At 40.9% G+C, this 24999-nt stretch overlaps 1 protein-coding gene across 20 annotated transcripts in view; it reads right to left on the bottom strand.

The window, feature by feature from the left end:
* Positions 1 to 24999, bottom strand: part of PARD3 (par-3 family cell polarity regulator) — a 642797-nt gene that overhangs the window by 313044 nt on the left and 304754 nt on the right. For 14 of the 20 annotated variants that reach the window (XM_060006131.1, XM_060006137.1, XM_060006132.1 and 11 more), the window contains one exon: positions 21792 to 21923. The exons of 5 other annotated variants lie outside the window; for them this stretch is intronic. In XM_060006131.1, the coding sequence (XP_059862114.1) occupies positions 21792 to 21923 (132 nt within the window). Of the gene's footprint in view, positions 1 to 11515; positions 11851 to 21791; positions 21924 to 24999 lie in introns of those variants that run through there. One more of the 20 variants, XM_060006148.1, reaches the window with a different exon arrangement.

Raw genomic sequence — 24999 nt, 5'->3', positions numbered from 1 at the left:
ACTTCAACTGTGTATTTATAGCATTTATGAAGCATTAAGTCCCCCAGTTTGGCCTGCTGTCTCAAATGATGACATTCAAACATATATACATGAATTTTGTTACTCTTCAATCTGTAATTTTAAAATGTAAAACACAATTTATCTTTTCAAAATGATTCCAGGGAAAAATTTTAAATGAACTAGTATATACTAGTTCTTGATATTTTTGATTTCTCTGAATCATATACAGCTGAAAACTTGGTATCCATTTTTTAAGTTGAGATATGATTGACATATAACATTATATTAGTTTCAGGTGTACAACATAATGATTTGATATTTGTATATATTGCAAAATGGTCACCACAAGTCTAGTTAAAGTCCATCACCACACAGTTACAAATTTTTTTTCTTGTGGTAAGAACTTTAATCTCTTAGCAACTTTCAAATATATAATACAGTATTGTTAACTGTAGTTACCATGCTGTACGTTATATCCCTAGGGCTTATTTATTTTATAACTGGAAATTTGTACCTTTTGACCACCTTCACCCATTCTGCCCACCCCCATGCATCTGCACCTAGCAACTACCAATCTGTTCTCTGTATCTATGAATTTGGTTTTTTGTTTTTGTTTTTAGATTCCACATATAAGTGAGATCATGTGGTATTTGTCTTTCTCTGTTTGACTGATTTCACTTAGCATAACGCCCTCAAGGTCCATCCTTGGACCTTGGACCTCCAAGGTCCATCCTTGGTCCATTCATGTTTCACAAATGGCAATATTTCCTTATTTCTATGGCTGAATAATATTCCATTGTGTGTGTGTTATGTGCATACCACATCTTCTTTATCCATTCAACGATCCATGGACACTTAGGTTGTTTCCATACCTTGCCTACTGTAAATAATGTTGCAATGAACATGGGGATGCATTTTTTTTCAAGTTAGTGATTTTGTTTCCATGGTTTTTTAATTCAGTTAATGATCATATGAATCACCACCCCTTGGGATAGACGCAGGGTGCAGTCTAATAAAGAACCTGAAAAAAGCCATGGATGCTTTCCCTAGGAACAAGCTCATTAAAGAAAGGGGGGGTATCTTCCTTATGAATTCAGAGAGTTCTCGTGCATCTAGCCACTTATTTATTTATTCAATGACTGAATGCCTATGATGTGCCAGGCGCTGTAAAAGGCACTGGGGACACAGGAGTGAACAAAACAGGCAATATTCCCGCCCTCCTGAAACATATTTTAACAGGCAGGAATGGAAAATTCACAATAAATGTGATAAATAAGCAAATTACATGTAGGTAAGAAAGTGCTAGTAAAAATAGAGTACGGCCAGGGGAACTGGGAATGAAAAAGGCAGGGAAAGTGGGGGGTTCGGCAGGGGTAGCAACCCCTTACAGTCCTAAACAGGGGTTCGGAAAGTCTCAGTGAGAAGGTGAGATCTGAGCACAGGTTTGAAAGATGGGGGAGAGTTAAGCAAGGGTAAGTCTGGGGAAAGCGCATTCCAGGCAGAGGAGCAGAGAAAAGACCCTAAGAAAGCTTGTGCAGTCAAGGAACAGACCTCACAGGCTTCCCAAAACACACCCCAGGTCAACAGCTCCACCCCTGTGAATCTCAGTTTAAGGGGAAGTTATCTTTGTCTGTGCAGTTATCATTAACTAGATAATAGAACGAATGGATTTTAGAGCCAGGAAGACCTTGACTTGAATGCAAAGTGTTGTACTCCCGTGTGACCTTTAGCAAGTTGCATGACTCTTCAGGCTCACGTTTCTCATCCAGGAAATGGGGATAATAATGCTAAACATTACCTCATAGGTTCTGTATAAGGACAACGCATATTAAGAGCTTAGCACTGGGGGTTAATGCACTGTGATTATGGTCAACAATACTGTATTACAAACTCCAAAGGTGCTAAGAAACTATATCTTAATTGTTCTCACCACAAAAAAAGAAAAGATAGCTATGTGATGTGGATAGAGGTGTAAGATAATTCTACAGTGGTAACCATACTGCAAAACATAAATGTATCGAATAAAAGTTTTGTACACCTTAAACTTATGCAATGTTGTACATCAATTTTATCTCAGTAAAAAATAAATAAAATAAACAAGCTCTTAGTTTAAACAAAGTTTAGTATACTAAAAGTCAAGAAATAGTATATCTTGTAATTATTAACCAAAAATTAATTACCCTAACTAAATATAACACAGAGATGTACATATACAACCACACACACACACACACACACACACCTGAGGTTAAAAAAAAAAGTCAGCCTATGTTTTTGTTATTATTAAAGTTGTTTTGATGAGAACTGGAGTATCAAGACATTAGATTATATAACAATCACCCACGTTTTCCAGACCACCTTAAAATCCCAGTAATTTTTTTTTTAATTCACAGAATCATTATTACAATTCAAATATTAACAACCTGGCAAATTTTAAGTCACATGAGAAATTGAAAAGAAACCATGAAACCCTGGCCCAATTTTTATCTTCTTATTCGTAGGAAGTCCCTAAGCAATATTATTCTAGCAAAAAGTACCTCACTACTGACTGAAGATTAACTCTTAAATTCCCCTCTATTCTGAAGCTCAGATATATTTCTGTACTTGCAAGTGGTATATACCATAAGCTACAATTAGTTATACATTAACATCTTACCTAATAGTAGAAAAACAATAGAAGAAAGAAGCTGAAGTTTGATGATAAACAGTTCCATCATCTCATTATGTGGAGCAACTCATATTCATTATGTAGAGCAACACATGCAGAGGGTAAACAATAAAATCACCAGACATATCATATTTTCTGCTAAACAAAAAATTCCTTAGAATGAACAGAGATTTTAATAGTCAGAATTCCTTGGGATAAGAATCAAGCCTAATGTTATTTAATATATTCATAGTAATCTGTTGGAAGAAACAGAAAACAAGATATATTCCAGTAACACAAAACCATTCAGGTCAGTAGAAACCAGAAGGGTCTTTTAAAAGGCTCCAGGAGGAGCTAATCAAATATGAAGCCTGATGAAATCTGGCTTATTAATGCAAGGTAATCAAGGTTCTCTTTAACTTTAAATTTTGAGCGAACAGCCCTATCCCAATGAGCAATGACTTCTTCACATCAGCAGGCAACTAAGCAACAACCCCTCCCATCATTTAAAAAAACAAAACACCTTCGTCTTCTTCTCTTAGTTTTTCATGTTTTATACCTCCCATTTATCCCTCAACCCCCTAGAAATCTGGTGCCTGGCCCTTCGTTCTACTGAAATTGCTGTGAGCCGTTCTTCATATCTCAACCATAGAAAATCACATCCTGATCACTACCAAGACCAATTGATTCTACCGCCTAGTACCTATCAAATTTATGCTTTTCATCTCTGCTGCAACAGCATGGATTTAGGACATTATTTCTTATCCTTCTAATGGGGCTTTCTCTTCTCAAATCCATTTTCAGTGTACTTTAACGGGTAAAGAAACTTGCTGTTTGAACCAATGTGACAGATTTGACCCCTTTTCTCCATCACCAATGTTGTATTTGCATAATATATATTTGGATACTTCCACACAATCTGGACCCAATTTAACTTCTAATATCTATCTTGTCCACACATGAACACTAAACTCCCATCACACCAGACTTCTCACCAACAAAACCTCCCCTACGCTCATCTTTCTGTAACCTGGCTTTACCGGGGTACCACTGTCATCTTTCAAGACCCAAAGTGAATACCATCTATTTATCCAAAGCAGTCCTAGTGTTTTGGGGTAGAGTACCTGAATATCCATCCAACTGTCACATGCACTGAAGTGTCCACGTGATGCCTTTCACCCACCTCTTACTCACCAGAAGCACACAGGACCACAGTGCTCTGTCGCCCCAAGAGACTATAAGGCATCTGAGAGCAGGGACAGAATTATTTTGACTAAATACTACACGTTTGTTTCACATACAAAAAAAACCCTACATTTTTTGACAGTAGAATAGACTGTTGAATGTAATTTGCTTATTATTCTATCCAATAAGGCCTTATATTTAAAGATAAGAAGCAAGTTGAGTTCCTAATGATAGAACATGACTACTGAAAATTTAAAGCAATCACTAGGACAGGGTGTGTGGCAAAGAACAGCAATAACTTTTATATTAGGTTTTGACTAACATATTATGTAATTAAAGTAACATTTATTGACTATTGAGCTATATTATTTTACTGAAGAGTCAAATCAAAGTGACCACGGTCACACAGCTAAGGGCAACAGAAATCTAAGTTTTTCTGGTCAGGAGCATAATTTGTAAACCACTGTGATAAGGTCATTAAAGCTTCTGAACTTTATTAGTAAGAAAGAGGTAATTCCTCCAACAGTCCAGATAAGGAAAGGGGGGTTCAGAGCAGTCAGACTAATAAATCCGTCAAGGCAGGAATCAAATCTGAGCCTCTGACTGGGAGCACATGACACAGCGTCCTCACAGGGGGCTCCACACAGACAGAACACCAGAACACCAGAACACCTTTGGCTCAAAAGCAAGAAAATAACCCCTGACGTCATGGGATAAAAAAGAAATTTCCTCAAAATTTTACCAGACTCTTTGTTTTCCAGACAGACTTTTGGAATATTGGTTTTCCTTAAGTGACCATTTCCATCCAGGTTCTGCCCCTCCAGGAAGCTAGAGGTTAAGCAGTTTATGCAAGATTCCCATTAAGAAACATGAACTAGGACTCAATTTTGGTCTCCTCGCTGTTCAAACCACTCCATTCTCAAGCAGGGCAGTATCTTAAAGCGAGCGTCCAAAACACATGTGACCAGAGACTGGATTAAGTAATTAACGACACAACACTGATTCAAAAGGTGGGGTGGGGGGGGCCTTGGAGGAATAGAAGAAATGCAAGGAATATTTATTTAATAGAAGGAATATTTATTTAAAAGGAATGCACAGAAGTCCAACAGAGCGTAGGATGTGCATGAGGTCATGGTAGGAGATGAAGTCTAAAGACGTTAACTTGGATTTTGGGTTGCAGAGTATACGGAACACCAAGCTAATGAAGTTAATTTTAAATCACTGCAGGAGGGAGTTATTTTATGCCTTTAAACATGGAGGTGATGCAATACAAACAGTGGTTTGAAAGATTAAGCAAATAGGAATGTGCAGCATTGACTTAAAGAAGGGACAGATGGTAGAGGGAGACACATGTTGCATCAGTCCAGTTGAAAGGAGTACGGCTGAAGTGAGAACAGGTGCTAGAAGGTAGAAAGAACACGGTTATATGCAAGACTAAAGGTATAATATGTAGTACCTGGCAACAGATAAAACAAGAAGCAGTAGAAAGACACAACGTAAGTTTGAAACCTGGGAGACCCATGGCAAAATGACAAGAAACAAGAAAGTCACTGACAATTATAGAATTTTCTAGCTCTGGGAAACATCTGAAAATTAACTACAGACAATTTCACAGGGGGTGAGGTCATTCTGGCATACAGAGGCTGTGATGGATTGCACAGATGGCGGGAGAGTCAGGTCCAGAGCAAGGGGTTTCAACTCGCACTGCCCTTTACACTAGGGACCACTTCATTCTGCTTGGGAGAAAGTGTAAAAAGAGCTCAAAGACATCTAGACAGAAGTAGTCAGCTAGTATCTGTGGGCAACACAAAGCTGGAAAGACGGGAAGAGAAACTGAAAGGTCATGCCAAGGAAGAGCACGTAAAATCCCATTTAGAAAAATGACCTGCATGCACGCACACGGGAAGAGCAGAAGAAAGACATTTCTGCAAATAAAACAATGACTGAGCTTACAGACAGAATGTCAGAGAAGCCAAGAGAAAGATTCTCCAGGGATGCAGTAGATTCAAAATGCTGGTCTAGTCACTTACAGAAGGGAAAATGCACACGCACCTTAAAGAAGGCATTTTCACCATCGATAAAAGTCCTTCGCATATTTTACGATTTCCAATATATTTAAAGAAATAAGACGTGGGATTTATCTTTTTATAAAAATCCACAAATAATAAAAGTTAGTTAAATCATTATGTGTACCCTAATTCAACTTAACTCCTACTGAAGAGCAAAATTTTAAAAATTCAGATAGGCATTAGATTGAGCCACAGAAGGTATATCGAATCACTGCCTAAGTCATGTGCAATATTAGACAACTAAATTAGCAGAAAGTTTAACACATAACTCAGTGGAAAAATCTTTTTAAAATAAGAAACATTATTTTTATTTGAATTGAGACCTGTTTTTCTTGGCCAATCCACAAAAATATGTTTCTCTTTCTATGAGTTCAGGACATTAATGCCAAACTCTCAGCCAAAGGTTTATGAAAGTATTACTGAATCGGGTATGTTTATGATTAAAATACAAAGTTCTCAGGAAAATCAGTCCCGCTGGGGACTTAAAATGGGAGTAAGTCCAAAAGCCTAGATTTCTGCTGATATAATCTAACTTTCCTTGCCCTCCCCTCAAAATTTTCCCAATTTAATCTAGAAGAGATTCCTGAAAAGTTAAACATTCACTGTAAGGAAAGATATACTCTCTATGGAATAATACATTTTTTATCAAAATGTTGGCTATAAAAATGTGTTAAGAGAAGAACCGGTTAGATACACAAATTATAAGTATGTAGCCCTTTACAATTACAAAAGCATCCAGTGAGTAAGGTGTGCTTAGATGCAAAGGTTGCAAAAGAGATTTAATGCCACCAGAAGTTTAGGCATGCCTCCCTCACAAACAGAAACCCTGAGCAACAAACACGGGCCGCGCTCTCATTAAAAGAGAAAGACCCGTAATTAAAATGAAACGTGGTAAGTGCCATGATGGAAAGAAAGGGAATAAAAGCTCCTGGGTGTACCTTCCCTTGGTTTGGGCAGGAGTAGGCGGATAGGATAATGGGCCACGGAAGGCGGGTGTCAGGACGTCTCCAGAGTGGAGACTTCCAAGTTCTGACCAGGGGGAGAGGACTTAGGAAGAGGCAAGGGGAGAGTTGATGAGCATGTTCAAAAGGCCAGCGATGTAAGCGCAAGATGAATCTGGAGACCAAACAAGTTCAGGGGAGCTGGCAGCGCTGGGGGTGCAGGGGAGAAGCGCTGGGATGTCCATAAAGGGGTGGCAGGAAGATCCACCCACAATAGAAACAGTAGCATCAAAACTAATACTATGGTGTGTTTCCTCCGTGTTACTCTGTGAAGGAGTAACAAGAACGCCCTCCCCACCCCACCCCACCCCCATTGTGCACGCCAAGGCTTCCTCTTCCTCCCAGGAAGACAGGGATTGAGTGACCTGTTCTGCCTAAGAGGAAAGGAAGCCCAGTCTCAGCTCACAAGCTGCAAACTGTGTCAACAGCCTTATGCTCTGGAGAGAGGGGAAAGGGAATGATTTCAAAGGCATATCTCATCAGCTGAACAGATTTCACAGAACCTCATGTTGTAACGTGACATGACAGAGTGCACGGGGTCTCCTGGGCATTGCTGGTGGGAGTGTAACTTGGTCCAGCATCTACTGAGGTCAGTCTGGAAACATCCATCAAACTTATACATGTATATACTCTCGTACACACCCACAAATGTACAATTCATTTTTAGGTTTCTATCCAAGAGATACTCAATGCCAAGTGGCTGAAGGACAAAGGTTATTCACTGGGCTGTTGTTTGCAAGAACAAAACACAGTAAACAGGGCTTCCCTGGTGGTGCAGTGGTTGAGAGGCTGCCTGCCGATGCAGGGGACATGGGTTTGTGCCCAGGTCCAGGAAGATCCCACATGCCGCGGAGCGGCTAGGCCCATGAGCCATGGCTGCTGAGCCTACACGTCCGGAGCCTGTGCTCCGCAACGGGAGGGGCCACAACAGTGAGAGGCCCGCGTACCGCAAAAAAATAAATAAATTAAAAAAAAATAAAACAGTAAATAATCGACATGCTCATCAGCAGACAATGTCCCATCTGTACAAAGGAAAATTAGTAAACAGTTTCAAAAATAGACCCTTTTTATGCTTCCATATACAAAGATCACCCAGCCATTTTCAGCAGAAAAATCAAAGCCCAGAAGATGATAGGTAGTATTTAAGTAACAATGTGAAAAGAGAATACAGTTTCATATTTGCTCATGCAAGAATGGTATTCTTTGAAAGGGTCCACAGGAACTTGGTAACAGAGGTTGCATAAGGGGAGGTGAGCTGGAGGGAAGTATTGTGTAATATCCATGTATAATGTTTGATTTGGGAGCTATGAATATATTACCTTTGCAAAAATCAAGTAAATAGGGCTTCCCTGGTGGCGCAGTGGTTGAGAGTCCGCCTGCCGATGCAGGGGACACGGGTTCGTGCCCCGGTCCGGGAGGATCCCACATGCCACGGAGCGGCTAGGCCCGTGGGCCATGGCCGCTGAGCCTGCACGTCCGGAGCCTGTGCTCCGCAACGGGAGAGGCCGCAACAGTGAGAGGCCCACGTACCACAAAAAAAAAAATAAAAATAAATCAAGTAAATAACATATTCTAAAATTTTTTTAATTAAAAAAAAATCACAATGCAATCCCTATCAAACTACCGATAGCATTTTTCACAGAACTAGAACAAAAAATTTCACAATTTATATGGAAACACAAAAGCCCCCGAAGAGCCAAAGCAATCTTGAGAAAGAAAACCGGAGCTGGAGGAATCAGGCTCACTGACTTCAGACTATACTACAAAGCTACAGTAATCAAGACAGTATGGTACTGGCACAAAACAGAAATGTAGATCAGTGGAACAGGATAGAAAGCCCAGAGATAAACCCACGCACATATGGTCACCTTATGTTTGATTAAGGAGGCAAGAATATACAATAGAGAAAAGACAGCCTCTTCAATAAGTGGTGCTGGGAAAACTGGACAGCTACATGTAAAAGAATGAAATTAGAACACTCCCTAACACCATACACAAAAATAAACTCAAAATGGATTAAAGACCTAAATGTAAGGCCAGACACTCTAAAACTCTTAGAGGAGAACACAGGCAGAACACTCTATGACATAAATCACAGCAAGATCCTTTTTGACCCACCTTGTAGAGAAATGGAAATAAAAACAAAAATAAACAAATGGGACCTAATGAAACTTAAAAGCTTTTGCACAGCAAAGGAAACTACAAACAAGACGAAAAGACAACCCTCAGAATGGGAGAAAATATTTGCAAATGAAGCAATGAACAAAGGATTAATCTCTAAAATTTACAAGCAGCTCATGCAGCTCAATATCAAAAAAACAAACAACCCAATCCAAAAATGGGCAGAAGGCCTAAACAGACACTTCTCCAAAGAAGATATACAGATTGCCAACAAACACATGAAAGGAGGCTCAACATCACTAATCATTAGAGAAACGCAAATCAAAACTACAATGAGATATCACCTCACACGAGTCAGAATGGCCATCATCAAAAAATCTACAAACAATAAATGCTGGAGACGGTGTGGAGAAAAGGGAACCCTCTTGCACTGTTGGTGGGAATGTAAATTGATACAGCCACTGTGGAGAACAGGATGGAGGTTCCTTAAAAAACTAAAAATAGAACCACCATATGACCCAGCAATCCCACTACTGGGCATATACCCTGAGAAAACCATAATTCAAAGAGTCATGTACCACAATGTTTATTGCAGCTCTATTTACAATAGCCAGGACATGGAAGCAACCTAAGTGCCCATCAACAGATGAATGGATAAAGAAGATGTGGCACATATATACAATGGAATATTACTCAGCCACAAAAAGAAATGAAATTGAGTTATTTGTAGTGAGGTGGATGGACCTAGAGTCTGTCATACAGAGTAAAGTAAGTCAGAAAGAGTAAAACAAATACCGTATGCTAACACATATATATGGAATCTAAAAAAAAAAAAAAAAAAAAATGGTTCTGAAGAACCTAGGGGCAGAACAGCAATAAAGACTCAGACGTAGAGAATGGACTTGAGGACATGGGGAGGGGGAAGGGTAAGCTGGGATGAAGTAAGAGAGAGGCATGGACATATATACACTACCAAATGTAAAACGGATAGCTAGTGGGAAGCAGCCGCATAGCACAGGGAGATCAGCTCGGTGCTTTGTGACCACCTAGAGGGGTGGGATAAGGGAGGGTGGGAGGGAGATGCAAGAGGGAGGAGAGATGGGGATATATGTATATGTGTAGCTTATTCACTTCATTATAAAGCAGAAACTATCACACCATTGTAAAGCAATTATACTCCACTGAAGATGTTTAAAAATTAATTAATTAAAAAAGAAATCATGCTATCAAATTAATCCCCATATAGTCCAACGAGTATACTATCTTCCAAGGTAGCAGGGAAGACCCCATAATTCTAATCATTCGTCTCATAAGATGTTCAATGAGCCCAGAGGATGATAAGGAATAAACAGGGACACCTAATGAGCGTTAATTTTTAAAATAAATTCTCTACAACCTATGTGAGGTTATCTTTCTATAGGAATCAATTCCTATCACTAAAAAACTTTTCGTGCAATTCCATAAGACACAAAGGATATCACTCCTCTCTTTGAAAATAATTTCTAAAACTCAATTTTATATGAAATATACATGTATAAGAAGAGAAACTTTACTCAGAGAATTGAAGAAAACCATATCAAAAAGCTATCTACTAGATCTAAAATGGCAATGGTAGATCAGAATTTATAACATCCATATTTTATATACTGAACATGTAAATACCAAACTCCACTGTTCCTAGAATAAGAAAATTAGTCTCTTAAAGAAAACGTTTTCGCCAGGCTGGGGTCCCAGAGTAATAGTATAATTCATATTCATTCTAATGACAATAAAAACCTCAGCACTCTCTGCAAAAAAAAATTTTAAATAGTAAGAAAACAGCTCTGAAACAAACAAAACATATATTCAGGAGAGAATATATTACTTTCAACTCACTTGCTTATAAAATATTAAATATAATCAAATGGTTTGTTCAAATATTGTTTTTCGGGCTTCCCTGGTGGCGCAGTGGTTTAGAGTCCGCCTGCCGATGCAGGGGACACGGGTTTGTGCCCCGGTCCGGGAATATCCCACATGCCGCGGAGCGGCTGGGCCCTTGAGCCATGGCCGCTGAGCCTGCGCGTCCGGAGCCTGTGCTCCGCAACGGGAGAGGCCACAACAATGAGAGGTCCGCGTACCACAAAAAGAAAAATAAAATTGTTTTTCCAATTAAATGGAAAATTAATCTGTCAATTTAGTTATAAACAGAGAAATTTAATATTTTCTGATAATCAAATATTTTAATTATTCAAGTAATTAAAATTTTTAGAGCTAATAGAATCGATGACTATGTTGGACCTTGAGCAACATTTTAGGCGGCCTTTTTTTCCTCATGTCCCCCTAATGCCTCACTTAAGTAAGTCCCAGCAGCTCTTACCCTCTAATACCATGACCTTCTAGACAAAGCCTTAAAAGCCTCAGGGGGCTTTCCCACGGCAACTGTGACCAACTGTCATACAGCAAAAATTGTAAGGATGCAGAGACACTGTTAGTAGCAGACTGAGGGTGCTCACCTTTTAACACCTGAATCCATGCTCAGTTACAAGATATTCTCAGGGGAAGATCAGAAGTGATTGAATAAGTGGATGAGGAACACCGTGCTCTCCACCAGGTCAAGGTTTTTGAAGTAAAACTTGCAACACAAGCCAGGATGCAGCCAAACATCGATGACTCAGAAGTATGACCGTGTTTCTAAGATTTACTTACGTACATGACTTAATATTTAACAGGTTTTCTTCGCTTTACCTATAATCTGCCATTTTTAGCTTATAACTAATAAAAATCACAATATCATATCATATGGCATAAAAATGGCCAATCTAGTCCACCCAACAAAGAATCCAACTGTAATACATGGTATCAGAAAAAGTAAAAATTATTATGGACTTTTTCCTTTCAATTTATCACAACACTTATTCACTCAAAAACACATGGTGGTGGGGGGCTTCCCAGGTGGCGCAGTGGTTGAGAGTCCGCCTGCCGATGCAGGAGACGCAGGTACGTCCAGTCTGGGAAGATCCCACATGCCGTGGAGCGGCTGGGCCCGTGAGCCATGGCCGCTGAGCCTGCGCGTCCGGAACCTGTGCTCCGCAACGGGAGAGGCCACGACAGTGAGAGGCCTGCGTACCGCAAAAAAAAAAAAAAAAAAAAAAACCACACGGGGGATGAGTCGGAGCTACAAAGAGTAACCAAGATAACACCAGTGCCATTTTAGGTCATGGAAACAGACATAAACAAAGATAAATTCAAATTCATAAATGTTATAAACAGAAGGCTGATGAAAGAAGAGACAATAATGTAAGGGCAGCAGGAATGTCCCCCTCCTGCAAGCATGAGGATTAGGGAGTGTCCCCTGAGTCGGGGGGGGGGGGGCAGGATGCTTGGGGTTGGATACATGAAAGATAAGAAGGAACCAAATCTGTGAACTGGGAGGGACAGTCAGCCAGGCAGAGGCGAAAGGGAGACAAGGGTGTGTGGGGCAGGGGGAGTGTTAACGGAGCATCTATCTGCTGAGTGGAAAGATCTAGTGCAGAGACACACACACACATTCAGGACTGTGTAGAGAGGAATTAAATACGAAGGCAAAGTCCTAAGACTGAGAAAGGATGGCAGACAGAACAGAGGTGAAGACGGATGGCCTTAGGGCAGCTTCTTCCAGGAATGAGGACAGGCAGCACAAGCCCAGGAAGGTTTGTAAATGCAGTGATGGGAACAGGAGGATACAAGAATGAATTCAGGGAAATAAGGGATTACCGCAGGCAGGAAGAAACACTGCACTTCTCAAAGGGTTTAACTTGATTCTGATTAATATCCACATTGCCATTTTATTTTACAGTTTGGGAATTATGGTATTTATTTAAAAGAGAGAGAGAGAGAGAGAGAAAACATTGCTCCATCTTCTAATCTTGTGAAGTTTGATTTACTAAAAATAAAAATATTTCAAGTAATATGTTCTTCTTGCAAAGGAGTATATATTTCTACAAATACATAAAGTGAAACCTAAAAGCCCAAACAAACCCCCCTGCCTTGCAATACCATCAGGTGTATGTTGTGGAAATTACATGCTTATTTTTCAGTATTTTCTTCTTTAAAAAGAAAGCTGATCAACAACCTCCTTTCAGCCATAAGAGCAGAGAAAAGAAAGAAAGGAAGGAAGGAAGGGAGGGACGGAGGGAGGAAGAACTGAAGGAAAAAAAATGTCTCCTAGGGCTTCCCTGGTGGCGCCGTGGTTGAGAATTCGCCTGCCAATGCAGGGGACACGGGTTTGAGCCCTGGTCTGGGAGGATTCCACATGCCGCGGAGCAACTAGGCCCGTGAGCCACAACTACTGAGCCTGCGCGTCTGCAGCCTGTGCTCCGCAACAAGAGAGACCACGATAGTGAGAGGCCTGCGCACCGCGATGAAGAGTAGACCCCGCTTGCCGCAACTAGAGAAAGCCCTCGCACAGAAACGAAGACCCATGGGGCTTGCCTGGTGGCGCAGTGGTTGGGAGTCCGCCTGCCGATGCAGGGGACACGGGTTTGTGCCCCGGTCCGGGAAGATCCCACATGCCGTGGAGCGGCTGGGCCCGTGAGCCATGGCCGCTGAGCCTGCGCGTCCGGAGCCTGTGCTCCGCAACGGGAGGGGCCCCAACAGTGGGAGGCCCGCGTACCGCAAAAAAAAAAAAAAAGAAAAAAAGAAACGAAGACCCAACACAGCCAAAAATAAATATAATTTTAAAAGAATGTCTCATAGATACACAGACCCAATGAAAATACTACAGGGCACATATACCCAGGCCTCAGTGGGGGAAAAAAGAACATAAAACCATTGGGCAAAATGTCTTAGTGCTTAAAAACGGCCATTTTTTCAGGACCATTCCAGAATCCTGTTGAAGGTAGCTGGAAAAAGCTTGTATATGACTGATTTTGAAAAAGTATACCTACCTAGATCATAACATTCCAAAATTTTAAATGGCTTAGAGGGATTCAATTGCTACAGGCAGGCTGCAGGAAACGGGTAGTGAAAACAACATACTGTAAGCCAAAGATGTTAATGCAATTTCTTAACCAGGATTTTTAAAGGATAGCAGTTCCCCTGCTCACTGAACGTAGAAATAAAGAACAAATTTTCAAAAGCAAATGACATACAGATGGGTGGGGATAAAGAGAGACGAGAAAGCCTGTATTTTTTTCATGGTCATATTTAATCACACAGCTCACAACAAAATCTTGAAAGCTGCCTGCAATGAATTTATGAAAAGGCACCTGAGGGCTGTAGCTAAAAAAGAAAATGCACCTTTATCCACAGCGCAAGCTCGAAACATCTAGTTCTAGCAGCTGTATTCACAGGCAAGAAAATCATCAGCTACTAACAGACTCCCGTGAAGGTTAATCCACACACCACCAAAGATTTTTCACTCGGTAGAATTTCTGAAGCACTTCCCTGCTGCTTGCAGGCTTTGAGCTCCATAGGCAAAAGAAGCAATAAAAATGGCCAGTCATAAAGGAACAGGAGAATTGACTAGTACCCCTTAAACTGCACCCCTCACTCTAAGAGCCCATGGGCAGTCCTGTGTCTCCCGAGCTCCATTCACTTCACAAAGGAACCCAGAAGCTTAGGAAGTGGCCAAGCAGAAACCCTAGTAAGACACTCAGCATTCTTAAATGGCATCCTTAGATCTAATCGTAGCAAAGCCACGCGTGCTTGCCAAAACCAAAAGGGAATATAAAAAATGGACACAGACACAGAGATGAACACTAATATCACTGTTATGTCAGATTATGTCCTTCAGAAAAGAACCAGAGATGATTTTAAATGATTAACTTTTACTTTAGTTCTGGTAAGATGCCATGGAAGCAAGAATCCAATTCTGGAAGGATGATGAGGGCATTAGAAATACACCAGGGATGAAAAGGAACCAGCACAGCACAAATACTCCCAATATGCCAGGAGAAAAACAGCCAGCGACTGTTGTGACACAGGGAGAGTTACCGAGGCTATTCTTACCCAAAATAAAGACAGGAGAGCAGCACCTAACAAGTGCCCACGATGCACCAAAACCTGGATCTGCATTTTGAAATGTGTTACTCACTCAATCTTCACGCGTGAAGCCAACAGGGGGTATTATTTCCCCCATTTTGTCTACAGTGAAAATGAAGGTTGCAGATTTTACACAACCGAGAAAAGGTCACGCCGGTGAGTTACGTGCCACTGAACTTACATAAGGGTAAAATGCTTGTCGCTCTCACGAGAAAACACCGTCCAAAGGGGCCCTGCACGTGGCTGGCAAGGCTCCCTGGGAAACTCATGTTTCCTTCTCGGAAGAATGTCCACCAGCCCCCTGCGCTGCAGTCCTGTTCTTATATTTGATGCTATGAGTCCACTGTTCTTTGATAATACAAGTAGAAAACGTGTAGGGTTTCTGAAAAATAGTATGTGTCACATACAAAGATGACACTATCAGTTTTAAACCTCGACTAATGTTAAGACATGTATTATAACGGCAGACATCCCATTATCAAAGCACAAGATTCTGCTCTTGGCATATCCAGGAGACATGACACCTCTCTTCAAAGGTTGTTTTGGTTTTATTTTTGGTGTTATGGTGAACATGACATGTTTCTGCTATAAAGAAACTCTCTGGCATCTTTATAATGAAAACTAAACTTAATTTTTAAAGCGATCGATGTTTTTAGTTTCTACATTTGCTGCTGCTAGAGGTGAACACAATTCTATTAGCTTTGGCACAAGTTCTGCGAAACTTTGCCAACTAGGAAATAATATTAATAAATCCCCTGCCTTTTGATAGAAAACTGTAGAACTTTAGAATTGGGAGGCAGGGGCCTTTGATTATTTTTAACCAGATTATCAAGTCTTTTGGTTACTCAGTGTCTTTGTGCTAAAGAATAAACAAACCAACCACATCCCAGTTACTATTTAGCAGGACCAGAGCCTAACCTCCTGTCCCATTAGTGTGGCAGAGACCAGGAAGCCCGGCCAGTTCCCATGTCAGAATTTCCAGGGCTCTTCCTTGTTCTAAGGGGTTGACCCTGCAGTCATTTCACTGACCGGTTTGCAGCTGTTGTAATCAGATTTCTGAAGAAGCCACCTCCTCATTTTGTCATTAAGGAAGTATGATCAGTTCATATTCTGGAAAACCACTTATATGTCATCTGGATGGTTCTAAGTGTCAATGAGATGAGATTTTTTTTTCCCCCCATTTAGAAAAGGTTTTTAAGCACTTGGGGAAAGATGAGGATCTTGCCTGTGCAGGTGGATGGAAGAAAAACCAACCACGGAGAAAGGTGTGGGCCCACAGCATGACCCCTGACCCCGTCATTCATCACGCCAGGGCGAAAGGGGCAAAACCTAGGAACACGAGGACTTACTGACTGACTTACTCACTTTTCTAAACTATCCCCATATAAAATCTGGATACGCTTAAAAACGTTGCTTCACTACGCTGTTTACTCACATCCAAAACAGGCTCTAATTTTTAAAATTTACTTCTGCTCTAGCTCCTCAAAACTTTGGCTTTAATCAAATTACAGTGAAATGTAAAAATGAAACACTTTCATAGTAACTTAACTTTTCCATGATTTGTGACTATACCCACTGTGTAGCACATGAATAGCAACCATAATGTATAAATATTTTCAAAAGTTTTAAAAGTATCAGGATAAGCAGACAGTGTTGGACTCTTCTCTTTTGAGAACAGGACCAATGATAAGCATTCAGTCCCTGGCATTATTTTATTACATAGGTTTTCTATTTAACCATCAGCTGTTTTCTAATTATAATCTCTAGGAGTCAACAAATACAAGCTGATGTAGAAACAGACCTATCCCTGGATTAGCCACATTCATTTCAGAAGGAATAAGTGATGAAAATTCAGAAATGTTCTGTCTGCATGAAAAAGCCTGGAGCAAAAGCATCGTGGCTGGAGACAGTGACAAAAGTGCACAAAAGAAGAAGGAAAAAGGCAGTTCAGTGCTTCTAAAACTCATGTCCTCACAGGCTCCAAAGGGGAGGGGACGGCCCATTCAACGTCAAACCTAAACCTCGTGATCACCACACATTTAAGGTCTTTCCCTGAGTCTGCCTCCCTCAGTATAATCTGCCAATTAGATGCAGTTTTTGCTTGATGGAAAGAATCTTAAAGCATGGACTTTTCTCTAAAGGTCAGGGCAGTCATCCCCTGTAAGAGAGCGTAAGTGGTGGCTGGAATGTGCCTTCCACCTCCTAGCGTTTTCTGTTAATTGGCTTCAGGCCTGTTCACCCAGACAAGGTAGTGAAAATGGCAGGCTCCCAATTAGCTTAAATTTCCCTTAAGGTCCCTCTACATTCTGGTCCCAAATTCTCCCAATCATGTATTGTAAAGTTCCTGCCTCCTCTTCTGTGGAATTTATTAGTTGCAATAAACGGTGGGGATAGAAGAACAAAGGCAGCTTATGATCTATTTTCTGCCAATATTAAATTATACTCCATGCAGAGTCAAGGAAATGGTAATCGTTAAAAGGAATTCAGATTTCTTAAAGCATTGTCATACATCAAAACTGGGGAGGCTTCCCTGGTGACGCAGTGGTTAGGAATCCGCCTGCCAATGCAGGGGACACGGGTTCGAGCCCTGGTCCGGAAAGATCCCGAGTGCTGGAGCAACTAAGCCCACGCGCCACAACTACTGAGCCTGTGTGCCACAACCACTGAAGCCCACGTGCCTAGAGCCCGTGCTCCGCAACAGGAGAAGCCACCGCAATGAGAAGCCCACACACTGCAACTAGAGAAAGACCACGCGCAGCAACGAAGACCCAACGCAGCCAAAAATAAATTAATTAATTACAAAAAAAGAAAAAAAACTGACGGCAGTTTGCTATGTTTTTTGTTTCTTGGGTCTCAGAGTCAAAATTTCGGAAGCAGGAGAACATTTTTAAGGCAACACGACAGAAACCCATTTAGTTTTCAAATCCTTTGTGCTTCCTCTGAGAGCTCCTAGGAGAAGGAAGTCAAGAGATTGAGGTAAGAAAAGGATGTCTCTGAAAGATGCTCAGTCCTCTACCTTCTGAGATGACCCTGACGTAGGATGCCGCTACAGGCAAATCTGAGCAAGGTGAGTCAGTCATGATTCTGGAATCATGTTGACTTTGACTCCAAGTGCTTCCTGGGTCAGAGTTCAGAGTTCAGATACACCACCTACCTTTAGAGACAGAGGTAAACTTACCAACACTCTAACAGAGGGAAGGAAGATTCAATCGTCCCCTTATCAATCCCAAAAGAGAAAGCACCTCAGCTTCCAGAGGTGCCTGCTAGCTCAGCACACACCCTCCTTTGTCCTTTTCATCCCTACTGTTTATTCCCACTGGCAAAGCTGATGTGGTCATAATTGCCTTCAAAAAACAGAGATAATGAGAAACAAGCACTCTAGTAGGAAATAGAGCAAAAACAAAACCACTGGAGGCATATACAATCTAGAACTCTCCTGACCTCTTCAGTCCAGATGGCATAACTAAAAGAAGACATCAGTTCCACTCCGGTGATCCCAAAGCATAAAGGCAAGGGCTGATTTTTTTTTTTAACCATATGAAATATTCTTTTATCTACATGATGCCACTCCTTTACTATATTTTTAATGGCAAAAAAACCCCAACAAAAACACACAGAAGAGACATCAGGCCATTAAAGTCAAATGACTCATGGGAACAGTTAAATGAATAAATCCACAATTAAATGAGAATGGCTGGACTAGATTTCCAGTGTATCCAGCATAACCTATTTGTACTCTTCTGCCCAAACAATTGTGCTTACTTTTGGCCAAAGTTCTAACATGGGTTTTGTTTTGTTTTTGCTGTTCCTGTCCAGTTAAATAGACTTCAGGCTAGTTAATTATCCTGCTGATGGTAAATCATTAAATTTAAGGAATGGATCGGCATTTCTTAAACTGAAGCCAAGGAAGAAGATGACTGCAGGCTCAGGAGTCAATAAGCTAATGTCATTTACAGTGACTACACATATTAAGTAAGCACTTTTTTTTTTCTTTTTTAACTTTCTTATCATGGAACAAATACTTCAAATAACTTCAACAAAAGCCAATCAAGGCTTAGTTTTGGGGAAAAAAAAAGTTGTTTGTGTCTCAATGCATCCCTTTTGCTTAAAAAGAAACCCCAAAATTACAAAGAAAATCTATACTACTTCCTTAAAAACAGGCCTACAACCGCAATAGTAAGACAAAGTTATATATATATATATATATATATATATATATATATATATATATTTTTTTTTTTTTTTTTTTTTTTTGCGGTACGCGGGCCTCTCACTGTTGTGGCCTCTCCCGTTGCGGAGCACAGGCTCCGGACGCGCAGGCTCAGCGGCCATGGCTCAGGGGCCCAGCTGCTCCGCGGCATGTGGGATCCTCCCGGACCGGGGCACGAACCCATGTCCCCTGCATCGGCAGGCGGACTCTCAACCACTGCGCCACCAGGGAAGCCCAAAGTTATATTTTCAGAAATAATTAAATGTATCATATTTTAGAAACTCTGGGCTGCCAATTTTTTTCTCCTAATCTTGCAATAAAAATGGTCAGATTCAGCATCTTTAGCTTGAATGGAGCCCTGACTGTGTTTAGTGATGAGCAATTGTGTTTCAGGGAAGGTAAACCCCCATTTCCACCCCCAGCACCAGGAGGTCAAACGCAGTCTAAACCAACACAGGTACTTGTACTGCCTTTGATTTCAAAACGGGTAGGCAAGTCATGAGATTCTGGACAACAAAACACAAAGGGCATCTGGTGGGCGGGGGAAGGGGGAGGCGACAGGAAAAGCTTATCTGCTTTCAAATGGGCCACAGTGAAGAGAAGGGCCCGGCCCCCTACCTCTGCAAGGATGTGATGGTCTGGACCCAGCAGGAAAGGACTAGCCAAGCCTGCGGGGCTCCGGGAGAAGCTGGGGAACCTTGACCCTCAGGAAGACCACTGGGCCAGAAACGAACCCCTACCCTCGCTTCCCCCTGGCTTCTTGTTAAAGGAGCAAGGAGTAGTTCCTTATCATGCAATCTAGATGTTCTGTATTAGCACACGATGCTTTTCCAACAAATATACTAAGACACACTGAATTTGTCTGGGTACCGGGCATGAAGCTAAGCCCTCAGCAGGTATTATATCACCAATGAGGCCAGCTCTATGATTACCACATCCGCTATGTCCACTGTGTGAATAAACCGAGGGGCAGACAAGGTGAGCAAGTGCCCAAACCCCACACGTGGTGAAGAGCCGATAGCAGCCAGTCTGACCCCAGGCCCGAGGTGAACTATCTCAATCCTAAAAAGTTACTTCAAAGCGATAATTTTCTCAAAACAATACAGATTTTAAACTAATTAGTGTTACTATTTCATTATCACTGGGTTTTCACTTGTTTTTCCTACGTAGAACTTCCATGGTTTTTAAACTATTTAAAATCATTTCCAGGGACTTCCCTGGCAGTCCACTGGTTAAGACTTCGCCTTCCAGTGCAGGAGGTGCGGGTTTGATCCCTGGCCAGGAAGCTGGGGTCCTACATGCCTTGCAGCCAAAAAACCAAAACATAAAACAGAAGCAATATTGTAACAAATTCAATAATGACTTTAAAAATGGTCCACATCAAAAAATATATATTAAAATTATTTCCAGCACACAAAGTTTTATACTCCTTACTATAGGATAAAAATCATTCCATCACAGGTATCAAAGGCAAACTGTCCTTTTTTATTGTTTCATAATCAAACACCCCACATACACAGAGCTATTTTAGGAGGTTTATGCTGTAAAACATAGACTGAGATGAATTCAGCAAAATACTTAGGGTTTCTTTCCACTGATATCATTAATCTAAATTGAAAAACAGCTATTCCAGTATCTAGGCAACCGAATTATCAATAATTTTAGAAATTATTGAAACTGATACACAACAAAACATTCTGTCACCGAGTACTCACCTAGTTTGTGATCCATATGAACTTTTTAAAGAATATAGATGACAAAGGAACCAAATAAGTGCATTTTTAATATCAAAACTAATAAAACTACAAAGAAAACACTGGCGTTCCCACTACAGAGAAACACTGTGACTAACAATAAACAATTAACACTTTAAAAAAACAACACTGCAAGAACTTTTTATACATCAAAACTTACCAGATAAATTCTTAGTCTTCATACCAACAGTTTTGTTGCAAACAGTCCTCTTCCCAAGCCACTATGTATACTGAGTGGTAACAATTCTGATTTCATGAATTGGAGGTGACTGCCCCACAGAGTGAACTAAGCTACTCTGAAAACGTAGACACCTACAACAGGTCCTTGACATTTATGAAAGGACAAGTCCCCAGACCTGACAAGACAGTCTAAATGCTGAAACAACACTACAGCTTATATTTTTCCCATGAAGTGAAGTCAGGGATAACAGAAAATTTATTTTGCCTCCTCAGATCCTTTGACGTAATTGCCTCTCAGTCGAGAGGAGAGCCCATGGGTGGTCTTGAAAGTCTACCTATAAACCACATTATTCACACCAAATATCTGTGCCTCACAGCCTAACAAGCTCTACGGTGGTGATACTTGAGAACCTACAGCACCTGCTTATGAGAAATCTTTGATCAGGAACCACCACCGAAATAGTCTACATTTATGTTACGCACACTCTGATACGGAGCCTGGTCCTTAACTGCAGTCTGGCAGAATCACTTATCTCCAGTCATCACTGTGATGGAGGGCAACGTCTGGGGGATGGGCTAGGAAGTTACACCACCGACGCATGTAGAAGGATTCGTTTGTGTTACCTGTTCTTGCTTCTCCAGCCACTTGTCCACCATTGGGTGACTGGCACTCAGAGATGAGCGAGCATTGTCTCTCTGAAATTGGTTAGACCAGTTACTAGTGTCCCGTGGGAGGCTTCTGTAGTTTTCATCTTTCTATTCAAAAAGAAACAAAAAGGTGTCTTGTAAAAAACCAGATCTTGCAAATTAATGATGCACCTGGTTTTTCAAAAGTAGCAGAAAAATGATTCTACATATTTAAAATGTTTTTCCCATGTCTATACCAAAAAGCTGACTGAGGACATTCCCTCCAGGTTAGACCTCAGAAATGCAGTCACCTGCCTGGGATAAGGGAGTCTGAGGGCTGTAGCCACACACACAGGCCCACAATAGACAGAAGAACACACTCTGCCCTCCTCTCGGATACACATCCCCAAGCCAAGGACATGCACCAGAAAATGGAAAATACTTCTATACCAGCCTTTAATCATCACTCAATCACGGCATTTTCTCTTTTCTTCTTCCTTCCGATCTTAGAATAATACTGTGAGATATTTTCTATAATTCACCAAAAATGTTTAAAACAGGGAAGACAAATGAATTTGCTCTTTATTTAGATCCTCGCAGTTCTGTGACTTTGGGCAAGAGACTGAAGACTCTGGGTTCTTCTGTTGCCTCCCTCACAAGCTAGTTGTAAACATTAATTCAAATATCAAGTAGAGAAAAAAATTAGTCTATCCCAATACATGGTACATAAGAGACACATAGTTGTTCACCCCGACATGCTTATGACGAGTGATGTCCTTACATAAAAACCTAGTCAACTGATAAATATTTATTTAATACACCCCAGAGCAACCAAGGTATCTCTTTCAAATAATAATTTATAACAACTTGCTTTGGCTTTAGAGCTGCAAAACTTAATTTCAATGTTCTGAAAAGAAATGAGAAGGCTAGGATAAGGTAGGAAAGTCGAACATTTTAGTTTAATAACTAAATCCAAATATCTCCTACAAGAATAAATTTAAAATGTTAACCTCACTTTAACCCACTTACATCAGTGCCCACTTTAAGTACCCAAATGTTTTCCTTAAAAACTTTGCCAAGGGTAGCGTGGTTGTAAATATCATCATATACATGATTGATCCTTATTCTTTATTACTTAAACCACATGAGCAGTCAGCACACACATAGAAACAAAAAAGTGTAATATAATAGATTTGCATTGTATAGACCTTAGCAATAGACCAGGATACTGCTTTCTGTTTCATCAGAGAATAAAACTTAAAAATGAAGTGATTGGGCTTCCCTGGCGGCACAGTGGTTGAGAATCCGCCTGCCGATGCAGGGGACATGGGTTCGTGCCCTGGTCCGGGAAGATCCCACATGCCACAGAGTGGCTGGGCCCATGAGCCATGGCCTCTGAGCCTGTGCTCCTCAACGGGAGAGGCCACAACAGTGAGAGGCCCGCGTACCAAAAAAAAAAAGAATTGATTTTCCTGGACCTATGCCAATGCTGTGACATATGAAAAAGAATTTTTTAACCTATAAAGATTTACCAGTATACTTCTGGCATGAAACTTCGTAATTTTTTAAAAATCAAACTACAGAAAATAAACTTTAAAAACTCGATAGGAGAATTAACCATTAGCAGCAAGTACTTTTTACTAGTAAAACTCTGTACCTTTTTGGTCACTATGGCTCAAGAAGGCTGTGATAGGGGCTTCCCTGGTGGCACAGTGGTTAAGAATCCATCTGCCAATGCAGGGGACACAGGTTCGAGCCCTGGTCCGGGAAGATCCCACACGTCACGAAGCAACTAAGACCGTGCGCCACAACTACTGAGCCTGCGCTCTAGAGCCCACAAGCCACAACTACTGAAGCCCCTGTGCCTAGAGCCCGTGCTCCACAGGAGAAGCCACCGCAATGAGAAGCCCACGCACCACAACGAAGAGCAGCCCCTGCTCGCCGCAACTAGAGAAAGCCTGCGCGCAGCAACGAAGACCCAACACAGCCAAAAAGAAATAAAATAAATAAAGTTATTAAAAAAAAAAAGAAAGAAAGAAAGCTGTGATGGGGCATAACCACAAGTAAAAGGAAGATGCTGGTAAGATTAGGCTGCTGCTCCACACCCAGGGATGAGGTAGTGACCTTGCTTACAGGAACGTGGAAATGGTGAACTAAGCAGAGGACATAGACAAAGTCGAAAGAAAAGAATGAAGCAAATGAAGAAACTAAAGTTCACTGTATCTCAAAATACTAAGAGCCCTTCCTTAAAACTTGAGCATAGTAACTTCAGAACAAAGCGAAACTATCTGTTTCACATGGTTGTCCCTAAACTTACTGACCAGAAATTCAAATAAATCATAAGGGGCAGATAAACTTATTAATGACAGAACCTTAAACGTCCACGAAGAGAGAAAGGATTGGAAGTGTGGCGAAACACAAGCACAGTTTTTACGTCAAGGATCGTGCAGGGTCCTACCATTGGCTAGGGACCTGGTTTTTCTATTCTTTTCCCACCATTAGAGGTGATTATTATACCAACTCTTTACTTTGAAAATGAATAATCAAACAGAAAGCATTAAAAATCTATCCTGCCTTTTTAGTAGGAACTGTATTTCAGAGAAACCAATAGTGCCAGTCAAAGGGGAAAGCTTGTCTTTTCAGGAAAATGCCGAGGTATGGAAGTAGAACAATTAATAGTATTAGAAAAATCACCGTTTTCAACTCCTAATGAAATCATTCATTCAGGCAAAGATAATCAGTGGATGCTAAAACCATTAGGTGAAAAGTTGATAATGAACCAGATGTATGCATAGTGACAAAATACCACTTGCAAAGGGAAAAATATATCTTTAAAGTAAAGAGACCAGAGGCCACAAAACTCTCTTTTCCTGATGTCTAGAATTCAAAAAGCTCCTGGTACTTCCTTTTGATTCCTTTTGAATCTCCATCATTATTCATCTTCCCTTAAATGGCCCCTGCGGGCTCTTACTATGGACCACTCACTACCGTCTCCCTGAACAAGCTCAAAAAGGTACAAGTGCAAAACCTCCTCTCTGACAACTTCTACCCACAGGTCACCAACACTAAACTGATTTTCTGAATTCATGATCTAAATTTCCAACAGGATGTCCCAAAGGTATGTACCTAATCTCCACAGTCTCGTTAATCCAAAGCTCATGGCCAAGATCTTACCCTTCGGCCATCACCCTAGTTCAGGATCGAC

This window comes from Delphinus delphis, chromosome 2 (genome assembly GCF_949987515.2).
Source record: "Delphinus delphis chromosome 2, mDelDel1.2, whole genome shotgun sequence".
NCBI lineage: Eukaryota > Metazoa > Chordata > Mammalia > Artiodactyla > Delphinidae > Delphinus > Delphinus delphis.
Note: the sequence above shows the minus strand (reverse complement) of the source record. Positions and strands in the feature narration are given on the sequence as shown.